The 16789-nt window shown below is 38.5% G+C and overlaps 1 protein-coding gene across 1 annotated transcript in view; it reads left to right on the top strand.

Moving 5' to 3' along the window:
- Positions 1-16470, top strand: part of STK38L (serine/threonine kinase 38 like) — a 31426-nt gene extending 14956 nt beyond the window's left edge. The window contains exons 3-14 of the mRNA XM_032190687.1: positions 1457-1508; positions 2789-2911; positions 3475-3558; positions 6504-6627; positions 7175-7329; positions 8207-8309; positions 9110-9171; positions 10053-10170; positions 10642-10765; positions 13035-13130; positions 14754-14845; positions 16076-16470. Coding sequence (XP_032046578.1) covers positions 1457-1508; positions 2789-2911; positions 3475-3558; positions 6504-6627; positions 7175-7329; positions 8207-8309; positions 9110-9171; positions 10053-10170; positions 10642-10765; positions 13035-13130; positions 14754-14845; positions 16076-16203 — 1261 coding nt within the window. The 3' untranslated portion in view covers positions 16204-16470. The remainder of the gene's footprint in view (positions 1-1456; positions 1509-2788; positions 2912-3474; positions 3559-6503; positions 6628-7174; positions 7330-8206; positions 8310-9109; positions 9172-10052; positions 10171-10641; positions 10766-13034; positions 13131-14753; positions 14846-16075) is intronic.
- Positions 16471-16789: the final 319 nt, after the last annotated feature.

The raw sequence follows: 16789 nt of genomic DNA, 5'->3' as shown, positions 1-16789 counted from the left end.
AATGCTGCAGAGCTGCTGATGTTTGGTAACTTGTTTTTGTACAAGGCAGTGGCTTGTGGTGTTTATTCATGCTCTGCAGTGCTGAGCTCATGCCAAGACTCATAAACTCTGCAGAAGAGAGTGTGAGAGTCATGGGGAACAGGGTTGATGGTTTAGAGGTGTTTGATGGGATGATGTAGTGAGGAAAGGAGGCAGAGAGCTGTTAGAATGGAAATAGATGGCGGGAAAGAGTGTAGGGCTGGTAACAAAGTGTTGGAAGGCTCTTGACTGGGAAGGAAGAGTTTTGGGGGTAACATTGTACCCACCCTCTAAGTTTCTTCTGTGTGATGCTGACTGGTACTCTGTGCGAGGGAGTATGCGTTGGTCATCTCTGCTTTAACTCCTCATCAGTGCACAGCTCCACTGTGCTGAAGTGCTGCTTGAATTAAGTGTCAAAGCTCCAAGCACTTGATTGTAATGAATGTTGTGTTTCAGATTGTCAGCAGTATGTGAAATTATCATTCTCCTGCTAATGTGTTTTTAATTGAGGGATTTTCAGTCAAACAGCAGGGTTTCCCTCTTCATCATATTTAGTCATTATCCCATGTAACTGAGTTGCTTCTATTTAGGCGAGTAGTCTGTCTACTGAGGGCTTTTTTTTTAGGGGACCCTGCTGCACTTCCTCAAGTGCAGGAAGGCAGGAGCAGCCTGGCACCCAGCACTCAAACTGAGCTGTTGCCAGCAGGTGACCAGCTTCCTGAAGCTGCACCCTGACAGTCGTACAGAAGCACCCTGGGGGTGCACAGAGAGAGTTCCAGTATCCACACTGGCCCCTTGCTGTGTGCAGCCTCCCTGCCATCTGTGGAATACTCCAGGCTTCACACCCCGCATAGAGCCTCCCCGCCTGGCCGGCACCAGCAGCAGGAGTCCAGGAGGGGCAAGCCCTGGCCCAAGCAAGACATGAGAGGAGGTGGTGGCAAATCCAGGAGGGTGCAATGAGTTAGCATGAGGCTAAGGGGAGCAGGACCAGTTGTGTGGTCAGGGAACAGACAGCAAGACTGGGAGCAATGGTGGAAGCTGGGGCTGGGTTGAGGTGCTGGAGGTAAAGCTGAGATGGTTTTTCCACCATTTCAAATGTTTTTATCAATTAGGAGTATGAGTCAGAATAACCAGCCTTACTTGACGATTATATAAAGAAATAAAAGTCCATTAGGCTGATTATATGGTTGGGCCTTTAGTGCCTAATTCTGGAATCATATAAGTACATGATTAAATTTACTTACACGTTTTCAACAGGTTTGGTTACAAGTGAGGAAATGTATGGAGTGGGCAATAAGTTCTCAAATTTCTGTTTGAGTCAAATGCTTTGGTATCTGGACTATGTCAGGAAAAGGGGTTGTCTTACTGTAGTGTTATGGTGGTTTTTTTGTTTGTTTTTTAATTAAAAAAATAAACTTCTTGTTTTACTCCTTTGCAGGCAGAAGAAACTAGAAGTGGCTATGGAAGAAGAAGGGCTTGCAGATGAGGAGGTAATACAACTTGAATAACCTTTGAAGAGATTGCTTTGTTTTTGTTAGCACTTCTTAAAGTTGGAATTTGAGGAGTTTACAGGCACATTAGCTGTCAGGACAGTAAGTTTTAGTTTGTAAGTGAATGTTGCTTTTGTAAATAATGAGGCAAGCTGTGCATATGCTTGAATGTGATGCTTTGAGTAGCTGAGGGCTTTTCATACCCCTTTTAGTCATTATGAAGCATATGACCACAGCAAGTATGTAACATGTTTTTCAAAATTTAAAATTGTTTGGCATGTGATTTGGCTACAGGCAAGAAAAGGGTGAGATGCACTTGGGTAGAAAGCAAAATGCTGAACCACTTTTTTTTTTTTCTTGATTTAAACAATAAAGCAGGTGTTCCCATGATCTATTACGATACAGATGTGAAGGGAACTCTTTCCAGATGGCATGTCTCAGAACTTTTCTGAGGTTTATCACATCATTGCTGTCTGTACTTCTTACAGAATAGACACTGGAATAAATAGTAACAGCAGCCTCAGTCAGTTCTATTTATTTCTCGTTTTTTGGGTTGACATAACTTCTGGAAAGAGGGAAAAGTAATGTTGGTGTGTAATGCCATCTTGTGGTTTTAAATGATACAGTCGTTGTTCTCCAAAATCTAGCAGGCCTGATTGATGGGTTTCATTATCAGCCTCTGAGATATTTTTGGCATCTTTGGGAGCATAAGCTGGCATTTGTATTTTTTCAGGATGAATTCCATTGATATTTTTATAGGACAAAATATATGGCAGGATTGGGACAGATCTTTCTTTCAAATACAAGTATTTTCCTGCCCTAAAACAAATAGATTTTGTTATAGGATAGGGTAAGCTGGATTTCTGCTGCCTGTTAGACTCCTTGTTGCCCGTCATTTGTGTTTTTGGCAGAGTGCAAGTTTGAGCTTTTATTGATCCTTTATGCTGCTGAAAAACAGAGTCCTTGTCTTAGCTGGTGACTTTGGCCTTTGGTCTGATGCACCTTGTTTGAACCTATATGTTCTTTTCATAGTTTCTATTACTGCCTCTTTATACGTAAGTAATAAGCTAATAAGCAAACAAACAAACAAACAAACAAAAAGCTGTGCTTGAGGCCTCTTCATAAAAGACTGTGGATCACACTTCAAGAAATTCAGGAAGATTTCTCCTTTTACATTTTCTTTGTACTCATAGAGGAAGGGAGAATGCTTTACAGGAAGAGAGATTATATATCTTGACTTGCTACTGTCAAATGACTTAAATTCTCATGTGTCTTCCTAGAAAAAACTGCGCAGGTCACAGCATGCTCGCAAAGAAACAGAGTTTCTGCGACTGAAGAGGACGAGACTTGGCTTGGATGACTTTGAATCTTTGAAAGTTATAGGAAGAGGAGCATTTGGGGAGGTTTGTGGCTTTCTTGCTTGAATGGGATATTAAAATTGGATTGAACATCAAAAAGAAACATTTTAATTAAAGAATAAAAAGTTTCAGTTGAGCAGTTTTATTTTAGGAGAATAGCTATTCGAGTAATTTTGCACATGTAATAAGACCAGTACGTACATGGATTTATCAAGGCCACTGGAAAAGGTCTGTTTCCTGCAGCTTCCCTTCCTATTAGCCCCAACTGATGTTGCCCATGCATCCACCCAGAAATGATAGATTTGCAGTTGCACAGCTCCTCTCCATAAAAGTCTTCTCTGCCCTGTGTCATATCATGGTTGTGCTTACTCCTGAATTTTACCAAATTCAGTCTCTCAGCTATGTGGAATTTAGTGTGCCTGCTAGTTTTTTAAAACAATGACTGCTTCAAACATCTGTTCATCACTAGTGTTGACTTTGTACATGTGCTTTTCAATGTTTAACAAAAGAACCTTTCCATGCCCACCAGTTTAGAGCCGTTCTTATGTTCCACACTGGGGTTTAGTTTGAGGTAGATGGGATTGATTGGGTTATTTTTCTCATTAAAGGTACGTCTCGTTCAGAAGAAGGATACAGGTCATATTTATGCAATGAAGATACTACGAAAAGCAGATATGCTGGAGAAAGAACAGGTTTGTGTTGTATAGGTCCCTTAGATTTCAAAGTTACTTTGCTTAGAAAATTGCCAAATCTCTCTTTGACAGGTATTATTTAGTCGTTATTTTCACTTCTGTAGTTCCAATAATTGTACTGCTGTCCAACGCATCCATGGAGTTGCTAGGTCAGTACAACAGAGTAAGTAGAAGTTAGCATTCTTGAAAATGTTTTAGTTACAACCAATTTGTAACAGTGATAAGGATGGTGTTTTTTTCTGTTAGTCTCTTCCTTTATCAATGTGCACCTTATAGCACTTCTTTGTAAGAATACATTTCGAAGAAAATGCTTCTTGGAGTGGTTTTGTTTGTTTTGCTTTGTGGTGTTTTTTTTTTGTTTTTTTTTTTGTGTGTGTGTGTGTTTTTTTGCTTTTGCTTTGTAATCCAGAATTCACCACAAATTCCTAATAGGACAAAGCAATATGAAGAACTAGCAATAGTTCTTTTTTAGCAATATGAAGAATAGAAATCAAGTGTGGATGTCTCAAGCAAAAGTGCAGCTAGATAAAGTTGGGGTTACTTAGCCTGGAGAAGAGAAGGCTCTGGGGAGACCTTTTAGCAGCCTTCCAGTACCTAAAAGGAGCCTAAATAAAAGGTGGGGAGAGATTCTTAGTCACAGAGTGTAGTGATAGAATAAGGAGTAACTGCTTTCAACTAAAGAGGGTAGGTTTAGGCTAGATATTAGGAAGAAATTCTTCACCCAGAGGGTGGCGAGGCCCTGACACGGATTGCGCAGAGAAGCTGTGGATGCCCCATCCCTGGAAGTGTTCAAGGGCAGGCTGGATGGGGTTTCAGGCAGCCTGGTATAGTGGGAGCTGTCCCTGCCCATGGCAGGGGGGTTGGAACCAGATGGTCTTTAGGGTCCCTTCCAACCCAAGCTGTTCTATCTTCCTTACCTGTCCAAACCCATCATTATTTCTTATATTATCTTTCTCAGCAGTGGTACTGGTAGTACTACTACATTTTTTTTTTAAGTCATCCCAGGACAGACATTTTGTCTACTCATTGCTGTTTCCTTGAATGAAGGGAAACAGAGGAGTATTATGTTCTGCCTCACAGCCAGGATGTGTGTGGTCTGCTGGCTGAAGCCCTGCCCTCATTTCATAACCTGATGTGGCAAGGAGGCTTAGATCACAGTCCACATTTAGCTTGTGTCTGTAATGTTCCCTGGAGAGTATTTATTTGCTCTAACTTTCATTGCCTGGTTTGTTCAATGGGAAAGCATCACAGAAGACAAATACGAGAGAGATAGAACTTTCAAGCAGGGTGGCACTGTGAAGTTTTTCTGGCTGCTTTTTAAGCAAGGTTTCAATGTTATACTTTATAGCTACATTTAGAAGCAGAGGAGTGGAGGGTGGAAAGAAATCTTTTCTAATGTGAATGTATGGAATAGATAGAGCTAGATAAATTAAAGTTGGAGCCTCTACTACAGAGAGGGAACGCATTGCCCTACAAAAAAGACACACATTAGAAAGATGTTAGAACTGAGGAACAGATGCAGAAGACTTGGCTTATTGTAAATATTGCTTGAATCTGGAATAATGGTACATATTTTCTTTACAGAAGTCACTTTCTGGTATCTGAAATGTGAAAATCTTACAGCTGTCAAGAAATGTTTTTCCATGCAGATATTTTTCATTTTCTTCCACAACTAGGGTACATTCTAGTAAAACACACACCCTTCCTCCTGTCTCTATTACTCTTAGTTTCCAGTGAATTCATGAGGTAGCAGCTCTCAGTATGCTTTTCAAAGACTCAACTGGGACTGGAATACATGTATCTTAAGCATGGTCAGACATTCCCAAGCTCACTTGCCTAGGACCAACGTCAGCAGCAGTGGTGAATGTATCAGTTCTGGGCCAGCTTTGTGCACATCATTTGACGGAAATGCTCCATCTTCCCTTCCCTTTTCTTTCCCCCTGCTAAAATAGCCCATGGCCATTTTTTGCCCTCCTTGAATACTGGCCATTCAGCTCACTGCTACTTAAGGTCATCTCTGCAAACTGAGATTCATTCCAGCCCTTTTTCCCTTTGGTCAAGGTATTTGCTATGCAGTTCAAGTAAGCTTCACCATGTACACAGGTAGGAGCAGTCTCCGTGTGTCATTTGAAAGGGCTTCATGCACCATTAGTAGTATGTACAGTGTGGGTTTGGGAGCTAGATGGTTGTTTGCTGTATGTCAGACATTTCACAATGCTGAAGAGATAAGGTTTTGCAGGAAGTAATTTAGTCATTCTATCACTCTTGCAAAAGAGGATTCCACAGGCTTATCTTGCCAAGTTTAAACTGTGAAGTATTACTGTGAGGAAGCAGTTATTAACTCTTTATTTGTAAACGTATATGAAAAAAAATGATAAATTCTGACATTAAACATTAAGCATCTACCATTTTACCTATTAGTTCTTGTGTTATTTACAACAAACTCTATTTTTTTCCAATAATTATGTCAATATCTGCATACTGAATTGCACATTAAATTTTTATTTGAGTTTGCAGTAGGGATGCTACCTTGCAGAGCTGACCATCATAACAGAGCTTTTTATTTTATTTTTTTTTAATGTTCTTAGTTCATTTTAGGATACAGTAAAAATGGAACTGCAGTTTTCCACCAACTTCTTCAGTTCTGCCTGACAAACAGGAAGCTCAACAAGCCATGTGTTTTCTTTCTAGATACCACTTTTGTGAAGTTATGTAAATAGTTATTTTCAATATTGAGTTAATTTCTGTGATTTTTTGCTGTGTGTTTTCTGAGGACTTTGTAGGGTCTAGTAAAAACTATGTAAAATAGGAGTGCAAAAAAGTATGAAGAATATCTTATTTGTATAAAGATCATGAAAATATATTTTAGGATTAGGAATATAGCATGGCATTTGGTATTGAAGTAATTAAATACTTCTTTAATAACAGTATTAAAAAAATTTTAGGTGGCCCATATCCGAGCAGAAAGAGATATTTTGGTTGAAGCAGATGGAGCGTGGGTAGTGAAAATGTTTTACAGTTTTCAGGATAAAAGAAATCTTTACCTGATCATGGAGTTCTTACCTGGAGGTAAGCTATATGTTGTGTTGTTACTAAGTTGTATAAGTACTTCTTCCTTAGCTTTGTTTTCAGCTTTCTAGAAGTGAAGAAACAAGCATGCTGTGTAATTTGTGATAGCATAAATTTTAATGATGTTTTAAGTGAAGTCCCGGTAACTTAACCTTTCCTGATTTGTAGGTGAAGGGGAAGGATTATTGGAAGATGTTAAAATAGACTTGAATTAAATAATAATTCTAGTCCCATGTTCTGCTTTTTACTGACAAAGCTAGAAACAGTTTTAAAAAAGTCACTCTTGATCAATTTTTGTGCAATACATTTATTATGCATTAAAAAATTGCTGCATTATTCAAGGCTATCCAATTAGAATTCCTATTTAGGATTGCAACAATTTTACACCAGTTTGCAGAAAAAGTATGTTGGGTTTGTAGGTCCTTGCAGTAATAATTTTATAATTAGTAGCTATAATGCTAGTAACAAGTTTAAATTTGGAATCTAATGGGGTTTCACCATTAAAATGTTCTGATTTATAAGCTGTATTTTGTTTTTTTTTGATTAGGTGACATGATGACCTTGCTAATGAAGAAAGACACCTTATCAGAAGAAGAGACACAGTTCTACATTTCTGAAACCGTGTTGGCCATCGATGCTATTCATCAGCTGGGATTCATCCACAGGGATATTAAACCAGATAACCTCCTGCTGGATGCTAAGGCATGTGGTGTGCACGTAAACTATCTATGCTTTAAACATTACAATCTGCAGATAACGCCATTCACAGTGGTGCTTATCACTGGGAAACTGTAGTGCCATACCACTAGCTGGAATAAAGACAAAAAATGGTTGCTATCTTTTTATGGTAGAACTTCACTACACTTAAAGCAAAACTACCCTTGTGGTTATTTTTTTTGTTTGTTTGTTTTGTTTTGCTTTGTTTCTATTTCTTTTTTCCTCTTTTTGTAGCTGGAAAGCCTTGTAAGTGTGGAAAGACCCACTCAGGGCATCCAGATGCTCAAATTCATACACATGAAAGACTGGTATAGTTTGTTAGTTCAAGAAGAAGGAAAGCATGAAACAATCAGACAACACTAAATAATCAGTTCACTTCCTGCAGTTATCTCATTTGTTTTATTGTCCACTCATGAGTGGGAGCAGTCTGTCCATTTGACTGCCTATGAGCTATGAAATGGACCCGCTAAGTATCATACACAAGCCTGTAGAATGTCTAGCACTGATCTCTAGAAACCCAATTAAAACTAGGTTAACATCAAAACAGAATAATTTTGTGCTGGTGGCTTTTTCAGTCTCAGTGCAAAACAAAACCAAGTAAACTATCTGTACTCAGCTGTTGCAGATATAGCTATTCCCAGGAATTACACCCTTTTTAGAGAAAACACATTCTCTCCATACATCAAGAATCAGGCACTATTTGCCCACTTTCCCTGGATTAGGTAGTCCTGTGCAAGTCCATCATTCACACATGGACTAAGAAGGCAAGTGCAGTTATGAAAACAACTTTTTTTTTTTTTTTTGAACACTACCTTTCTAAATTGTTCTTATCTTATTTCCTATCTTATTTGGTGTTTTTTAGGGTCATGTAAAACTGTCTGATTTTGGGCTATGCACAGGTTTAAAGAAAGCTCACAGAACTGAGTTCTACAGGAACCTTACACACAATCCACCAAGTGACTTCTGTAAGTATAAGGTGTCCTAGGTAAACATTTAAATAGTTTTGAGCTCCACATCATACTTTATTTCTGCTGGGTTAAACACAATTGGTCAGGCTGAGTGCATTTATTTGGATAACTGGAAATGCATGTGTTCCCCATGACATGGGAGCATTTCACAGGAAAGAAATTGTTTTGTGTAGTGCTAATGTGTTTTTGTACACTTGTATACAGACACAAGTACATGTAGTGTGATTATATTTTAATGCATTTTTCATAACAATGTTACTGAAGTTACAGAAATGAATGCTCTTCCAGATCAAATATGGGTTTCATGTGCTGACTTACCGAGGTCAGTGACAATCACAACAAACCTTAAGAGAGTAGAGCTGTTCATCTCTATGCCATGGCGACACTTAGACATTAGGATTTTATTGCATAAACATAAAATTATTCCACAGTTCTTCTCAGATTCTTCCCTTGTTGTTTAAAAAACATTGTCATCTTCTGTTTCATACCTGAATACACACATACACACTACCAGCCACAACAACGTTTGCTGATTGCAGATCAATCTGAAATAAATAAATAAATAAATAAATGCTAATTTAGAATTGCCAGTCACATATCCTACTGATGTGATTTGCAGCCACAAATTGGACAGTAGTTATTCATTGTCCTTTTTCTGTCTCCAGTGAAAATCAAGTATTTATTTCTAGGAAAAAAAGCATTCTTAAGATATAAAATCGTTTTCCTTTGAAGACAAAATGTTATCAGCCTTTACTTCACAAATGCATTCGTTACCTAATAACTATTCTCTAAATTAGCATTTCAGAATATGAACTCAAAGAGAAAAGCAGAAACGTGGAAGAAGAACAGGCGACAGCTGGTAAGTCAATAACATCATATATATATGTGTTTTTAACTATTTACAGAAAGCATTAAATAAAAACGTGGCATTAATGCTACCGGTTTTGTTGTTTTGTTTTTTAAATCTGTAAAGGCCTTGTCTGCTACAGTTGTAGCTCTTTTCGAAGTCCACAAATTCTAATCAAATCAAATAATTTCATTTGTTTGTTTTCAGAGCTGTGACTAGCAAGGCACTGCTCTTCTTTATGTTTTGTTTCCCTCACAAGCATCTCGACTAACTAATCTCAGGTGTCAGCAGCCACTTAGCAAAGCTGTATCTTGAATATGTCTCCTAGACTGAGGCTATGTGTTTGAACTTGAGTTTAATTCCTGCAGTTCAGTATTGCAAGATGAGTAGCTACATGATTCTTTTTCAGAGAATTGCAGAGGAAAAACTTGTTTGGTCTCCCGCTGAATGGGAATAGTATGGAAAAGCACTGAAGTGGTGCAGCAGGGGTTTATAGTGCAGAGTGGCCAAGTAATAAAGGGCATTCTGGCATTAACTAAAGCAAACTGAAGCATCTGTCAACCATAGCATTTCAGAGTTTCAGCTCTGCTTGTTTCACTGAACAGTAGTTTGTAAAAAACATCAATTGCAAATTGTGGAACTTTTTATTTTTCCTCCACATTTAGGAGGATGATTTCCGTTTACTTTCAAGGTTCAAGGTTCTCACTACATCCGTGTTTTCTCATGTAAAAGAACAATCTTCTTGGGATTTTAGATATTGTGAATTGTCAAATTCAGCATTCTTGTCCATCCAAAAACCAAGATACTATATATGAATCCCCTAGAAAAAAAAGTTTTGCAAAGTGGAAAAAAGGTAGCATTAATTTTTAAAAGAACTTATTCATTTTTTCCAGGCTTATTCTACTGTTGGGACCCCAGATTATATTGCACCAGAAGTATTTATGCAGACCGGGTACAATAAACTCTGTGACTGGTGGTCTTTGGGAGTCATCATGTATGAAATGCTAATAGGTACGTTAAAGACTGCAGGCCTAAGAATCAGAGGATTCAAAGGTGACAGGGTCTGTTAGTTCACCTAATATGACCTGCATAGTGCAGGTAGTAGGATTTTATTCACTACTTCCTGAAGTGAGCCCCAAGCATAGCTTGCAGAAAACTTTAAAGTACTCCCATCTTTCCAAGAAGACAGCAACAGGTAATGCCTCAGTTAGTCGTTTCAGCGAATAACTAACTGTTCACTATTAAATGCTTTTGAGGTTTTGTCTTCTTACCTGGTAGTACCAAAATCAACTTTAAATATAGTACTATAAAAGAGAGCTTTTGTCTCCAACAATATTTTAGATCTGGGAGCCACAGTGGCAAAAGCAGAGCCAAGGGAGGGCCAGCAGCTAGCATTTATTGCTACTTCAGGCAGTGCCTCCACTCTTGACAGTCTACTACTCTGGGAAAAGCTTGTTCTTTTTTTTTTTAATGTTTGTGCAGGGTATCCACCTTTCTGTTCAGAAACACCACAAGAAACTTACAGGAAAGTTATGAATTGGAAAGAAACTTTGGTATTTCCTCCAGAGGTGCCCATATCAGAGAAAGCAAAGGATTTAATTCTAAGGTCAGTAATAAAAGCCCACTCCTGGCTACTCATCCAGACATAGTTATCTTCCATTAGGTTAACTTTCTGTTCTGCATGAAGGAAGCTCTAGACTGGGGGAAAAATTGGTTTCTTCTGCGTCACCTTCCTTGATGGATTTTTCAGTCTTTTTCCTTTTGCCATTTGTTTAGCATGAAGGAATAAGCTGTAGTGATCTTGATTTGTACTGCTGCATTAGGAGAAAGAGCACGCTGGGGGAAAAAAAAAGTGATTGACACTTTTTTCCCCTCAAAGGGGCTCAGAAAACAACTACTCACCAACATTTTTAACAGTAAAGAAAATCTTTGGATGTTTTGGATTTACTCATGTTTTCCAAGACGCTAGTTTTTAATCCTTTCATCTTGTATTGAAATTTTATTGATGGGTTTTGATGTCAAGGTCAGGCAGAAATGCTCTGTTTTCCTGATAGATTTGGAGGGGCAAATGCTTTATGGCCTTCATGTGTTTTGTTTTGTTTTTTTTTGTTTGTTTGTTTTGTGCTTTTGTTTAAATATTGTATTACAAGCTTGCACTATTTTGTTACAGGCAAAAAGGGGACTGCACTTGTATAGGCAGGGCTAAGAGCTAGAATTTATTGCAGACAAAGCTAAAGTTTTATTTTTGTGGATACAGATAAAACCGAACTAAAATAAGGTCAAGTTCAGACAAAGCCTGAGACCTGGTCTGGCTAACTGTTATTATAAAGTTTGAGGTCTATTATTAGTACTTGGCATCCACCACCTGGCTGGACTATAGCAGAAATATGAGCAGTTATTTCCCAGGTGTCACTACCACAAATAAAAGAACATTACAGTCTATAATTGGAGACAGTTTTATAGCCTAACTTGCTATAAACTTGCAAGGATTTTACTAAAAATTTTACTAAAATCCTTGCAGAAGATTTCACTAAGCAGTGAGAAGATGACCTTTTTTGTATTGAGGTGTACATGATAGGAGAAGTGCCTTGTGAATCTGGATGATGAGATTGTATGGAGAGAGATATAACAGCAGGATGACTAAATCACCTATTAGAGGCTCTGCACATTTAAGCAAAAAATACTTGATGTAATGAAGGTCAGCTGACTTACAGAGCGCCAAGAGGCCCACATCCACTTCCAGTAGGTTGATGGGGACTCCACACTGCAAAATCAAGCTTTGTTTGACATGGATATGTTTTCCTCTGTTATTGTAAACCTCCCTCTGTGTCACTTCTGACACCTTTTGCCACCCTCAAAGAGACTCTGCAAAGACAGTGTAAAAATATAAAGCAATTACATCTTTGCAAAATGTAGCTAGGGCTTAATGAACTCCAATGAGCTTTCATTGGCATGCTTACTATCTCCTTGATGAAATGCTTAAGAGTCTTTTCCAGTCAGGTAGGCATCAGTCAAGAGGAGAAGAGAGTCAGCCTTTGCTGCTCCCTGGTACAAATCCCTGATGTCACCAAGGTGCTATTTGAGAACCTCCTCCTCCCTCTTTTTTTTCTTCAGGGCTTTATCCTTTTCCTTGTTGGTGTTTATCCTTCTGCCTACTTGAGCTGGTAACTGTCCCCATCTCAAGAGTCTTATCTCTGTCTTCATTTTCACCTTTCTTATCATGTCTCTACAGACTCTCACAGCTTCTTCTCTCAGATTGAGAGTTTATTCAGGAGTCTGTGCCAAGACTGTGCAACTGGACCATATCAGAGAGAGGCCTTGGGTCTTCATGCCATCAGCCCCTAGATCTCTGGGGGGAGGGAATTGAGAGTGACAGGGAGAGCAGGGTATGTTTTGGACATGGCATGTTCTGAATTTGCGTTGGCTCACCTTATTTCCAAAATGTCACATGTGAGAGTAGTCTTCTATCACATGATGTCTATGTTCCTATTAGTTTGACTTTAAAACATGAATTTTAAATAGTTGAGAATGTGCAAAGGAGTTTTCAGTAGTAGGGACATAAGAGTTTCAATTCCAAACTAATCTTGCAAGACATGCAGTAATTTTTGACTAAACTTGAAGATGGGAATATCATTAGAAAATGTACAAGTTACTGTCATCATGACCTTCATTTTTGGGAATGTTAACAATATTCTACTTCTGCTATTTTCCCTCATCTCCTAGATACAATGGGCTACTTTTACATTACTTGGAAAATACAGCAATTTAAAAGAACATGCTCAAATTCCCGATACAGGGATACCATGGCACAGTTTTTCGCTGTTGCTTCTGTCTGCGTTTATTGTAACATTCTCTTTATTTTTCCACCTTTTCAGGTTTTGTACTGACTCAGAAAACAGAATTGGTAGTAATGGAGTAGAGGAAATAAAAAGTCATCCATTTTTTGAAGGCGTGGACTGGGGACATATCAGGTACAGATGTGTATACGTATCACATATTTTATAGAGAACATAGCAGCCATGAAAGCAAGAATTTCATGCATTATGATGGCAAGAATAATTCTCTTCAATTTACCTCTTATTTTGAAATGCACTACTGGCAATAACGAGTGACAGCCAAGGTTTTCAGGCTGTGCTGTAATTCATAGATCTGATCAGAGTTTACTGTCTTGAGATTTCTCAGGTTGGCCCAGATTGACCAGGATGGAAAAAAAAAGTGGCAGACTGGTCAAGTTATTCCTGATTTATGCTCTTGATATTGTCAGAGAGCTCCTCTTCCATCAGTAATGGGAAATGCAGCTGTTGCTATAATTCACTATTTTTGTGATAGGAGCAAGAGAAAAGCAAACTCTGCCCCAAAAATGCAGGGGAAACAGATGAATGAAAACAAAAGGCAGCAAGTAGTAGGAAAATGTCGGGTATGTCTTTGCACCTGAGTGAACCGGTATGTCTAGAGGGCGCTGGGCAGAGGCACTGACTCACCTCAGAGCGGCAGCCTCATTGGCCTAAATTCTGCTGGCCAAGCCTGGGTAGAGGCCCTGCTGAGGCAGCCATACCAGGTCTAGCCTGAGCTTGTGTGTACAGATGCTGAGCTACATCTACATGTACGTGCAGTGGTAGCACCTTCAAACAAGACTTTGGGACCACAGATGTTTTCAGCTGCAGTAATAGCTACTCTTCAGCCCTTCTTAAGGCTTGAGGTAGTCTGCTCTTTCAGGAATACTGCACTTTTGCATGTGAAAATCCACACAGTGGGCATGTGATTGTCCAGCTCATGTACTTCTTGTTTCTTCTGTTGTAGAAAGCTTCATGTAACTTATCTTTTCAATGTGGGAAACATTAATGAGCACCAACAGCAGTGACTTACCTGTTCATGCCACATTTGGCAATGTGGCAAAAGGGTTTCCCCATTCCACCCAGAAGTGTATTTAGTTGTAGTTGTAATAATCATAGCTGTAATAATTTTACAGCTGTAAATTAATGTCCCCCACAGTGCCATGTTCCAGTTTGAATGCTTTTGTGGGACAGATCACTGAAGTAACTTCAAAAGCTACCTTAAAACTTTTTAGAGGACTGTCTGATTGTTAAGCTAATAAATCAGAAACGTGTGACTCAACTCATTTTGGATGAGAGATACTGACAACTGAGCATCAGAAATGGGAGCTACAGTCAGCAGGTGTTTGGATGAGTTCCAGGCTGATGGGTACTGGATTTGTAAAGCAAGATGTCTAATGGCTTCAAATACAAGTAAAATCCTGCTTGGCTGGGTAGGCAGGATTTAAGAAATGAAGGTAACCACTGTGGTTCTTGGTGACATCAAAGATCGTAATAGCTATATGGCAGATGAGTTTGGAATGCTGTTTCAGCTAATGGAAAAGCATGTTTTTCCACAAGCTTGCCAAGATGTTAGTGCTAGATAGGAAATTATTGAACCTTGCCATGATGTCAGGAAGTAGGCAAGCCAGATGCATCTCTTATGGAAACTTTGTACTTTAAATTACAGGGATGTTGTAACTGTAAAAAACTAAGTTAAAAGAAATGGAACTTAATGTATCTTTTTTTTCTTTCTTACTATTCTTTTATGTCTATCTACAGGGAAAGACCAGCTGCAATCCCTATAGAAATCAAAAGTATTGATGATACATCCAACTTTGATGAGTTTCCTGAATCTGATATTTTACAGCCTGGTGAGACTGCCACTGTAAATTCCAAATTTCAATCTATAATGTGCCATGTGCCAAAATGCTCCATGGGTTTGTTCATTCTTGTTTATTAACTTTTCTGATGTCCTAGTCAAGGTAATATATAGGCTTGATCTAGAGATTCTCTTTCAAAAACAAATGTAAACGTATGACTTCTCATAGCTTCTACTTCCTTAAAACTTTAGGGAGAAAAAAGATTGTAATAGTTAAGTACATTAATTAAAATGGTTTGCATATGTAGTGAGCGCCAAAAGCAGTACAGTTTTCTACCATATAGTCTGTCTAAACAAATTCTGATAAAAACAGTCTGCACTGATTTACTTTTGATCTTTAATTTTTATTTTTTAGTTTTATGCTAAACAGTGCCTCTCCAGTGTCTGTTAGCTATTCCTGTATTTAGGTAACACCAAGTGCATTTGTATTGGTTTTGGCATCTCAGACCCACTGTATTACTGAAAATGTACATCTAGATACCCAAAAACAAACTTGGACATCAGCATTTTTAGCGCCTAGAGTTGAAAATGCTGTTGTAGAACTCTAAAAGCAGCAACCTGAGTGCTGAATATAGGAGCCCACTGCAGTGAACGTCAGTGTTCAGCACACTAGCCGTGCGGGCTGCTCACAAAATAAAACGTGACTAGATCTCCCGCTGGCTATACAAGCCTCGCAGAAGCTATAACCAGGCAGAAGGCCTAGAAAAGGAACATGTGCTTTCATGTGTGGGAGAACTTGGATAAAACTTTTTCTTCAGTTTGTGGTGAGGATAACGCTATTGTGTACTCCTTCATTTGTTGTGCATATAGCATTCTCAATGTTTTGTTTCTTTTACTTATATATGCTATAGTAGTTTAAGAGGTTCCTCTCAATGTATGGGAGCCAGTTATAGTATATACATATACAGAAGATAATAACCATTAACAAACAAAACCAAATTTTTTTCACTTCAGAGATGCATGCTAAAATTAAGTGACTATTAAGTCATTTATTAGTTACTTTTTAAACTACATTAAACTAGTATAAATAATGCTTATATTAATGACAAAAGGCTGACCTGATTAGAAACAGGAATTTTTCAAGGAATTTATGATGAGTAGGGAAATACAAGTTCAGGACTGTTGATGTGTGAAAAGTCCTTTCAGAAGCAACACTGTTTTTGTGTTTTGTTTTGTTTTGTTTTGTTTTTGTTTTATTTTTACTTTTGTATCTGAATTCTAGTGCCAAACACAACGGAGCCTGACTACAAATCCAAAGACTGGGTTTTCCTCAACTATACCTACAAGAGGTTTGAAGGGCTCACGCAGCGTGGTTCGATCCCTACCTACATGAAAGCTGGGAAATTGTGAAACAAAACCCAGACCCACAGAAGAAATAAAAACAGAAACCTCAGGTAGCTGCATCACCAGACCCGCTTGGCATTAGTTATCAATACATTGACTCTGGTGCGCATCAATTTCACAAGGAAATTCTACAGGATTAGGATTTCTAAGACTACTACAGGAATTAGTTGGCAGTGCCAGCTGGCTTTTTTTTTTTAATATTTGAATATTTTTGTTAACTTTATTATACAAAGGTACTGGAATAAAAGGAACATACATCCCTTTGTAACTGCACTGCCTATGTGTGTATAATGGTTAATTATGCCTCTCTGTCCTGTGGCTTTGTTTGTACAGTAAACTGTCTAATCCACCCAGGAGTAAAATACATCATTTTATGCAGCATTGTTATCATACTGCTTACCTGGTGGGTTTTAAATATGCAGTATTAAAAAAAATAATAAATCATTGCCCACATTTTCAAAATTCTCTGAGCAGTTGCTCAAGGGTGTTTCAGTTGTGGTGTGCAGATATACCCCATGAGTGTGGCAATATTGGATTATTCTAAATAGCAGTGTCCTGTGGGGCCTACTTGTACCCTGCCTAGCCTCGTTGC

This window comes from Aythya fuligula, chromosome 1, assembly GCF_009819795.1.
Source record: "Aythya fuligula isolate bAytFul2 chromosome 1, bAytFul2.pri, whole genome shotgun sequence".
In the NCBI taxonomy this organism is placed as follows: domain Eukaryota; kingdom Metazoa; phylum Chordata; class Aves; order Anseriformes; family Anatidae; genus Aythya; species Aythya fuligula.
Note: the sequence above shows the minus strand (reverse complement) of the source record. Positions and strands in the feature narration are given on the sequence as shown.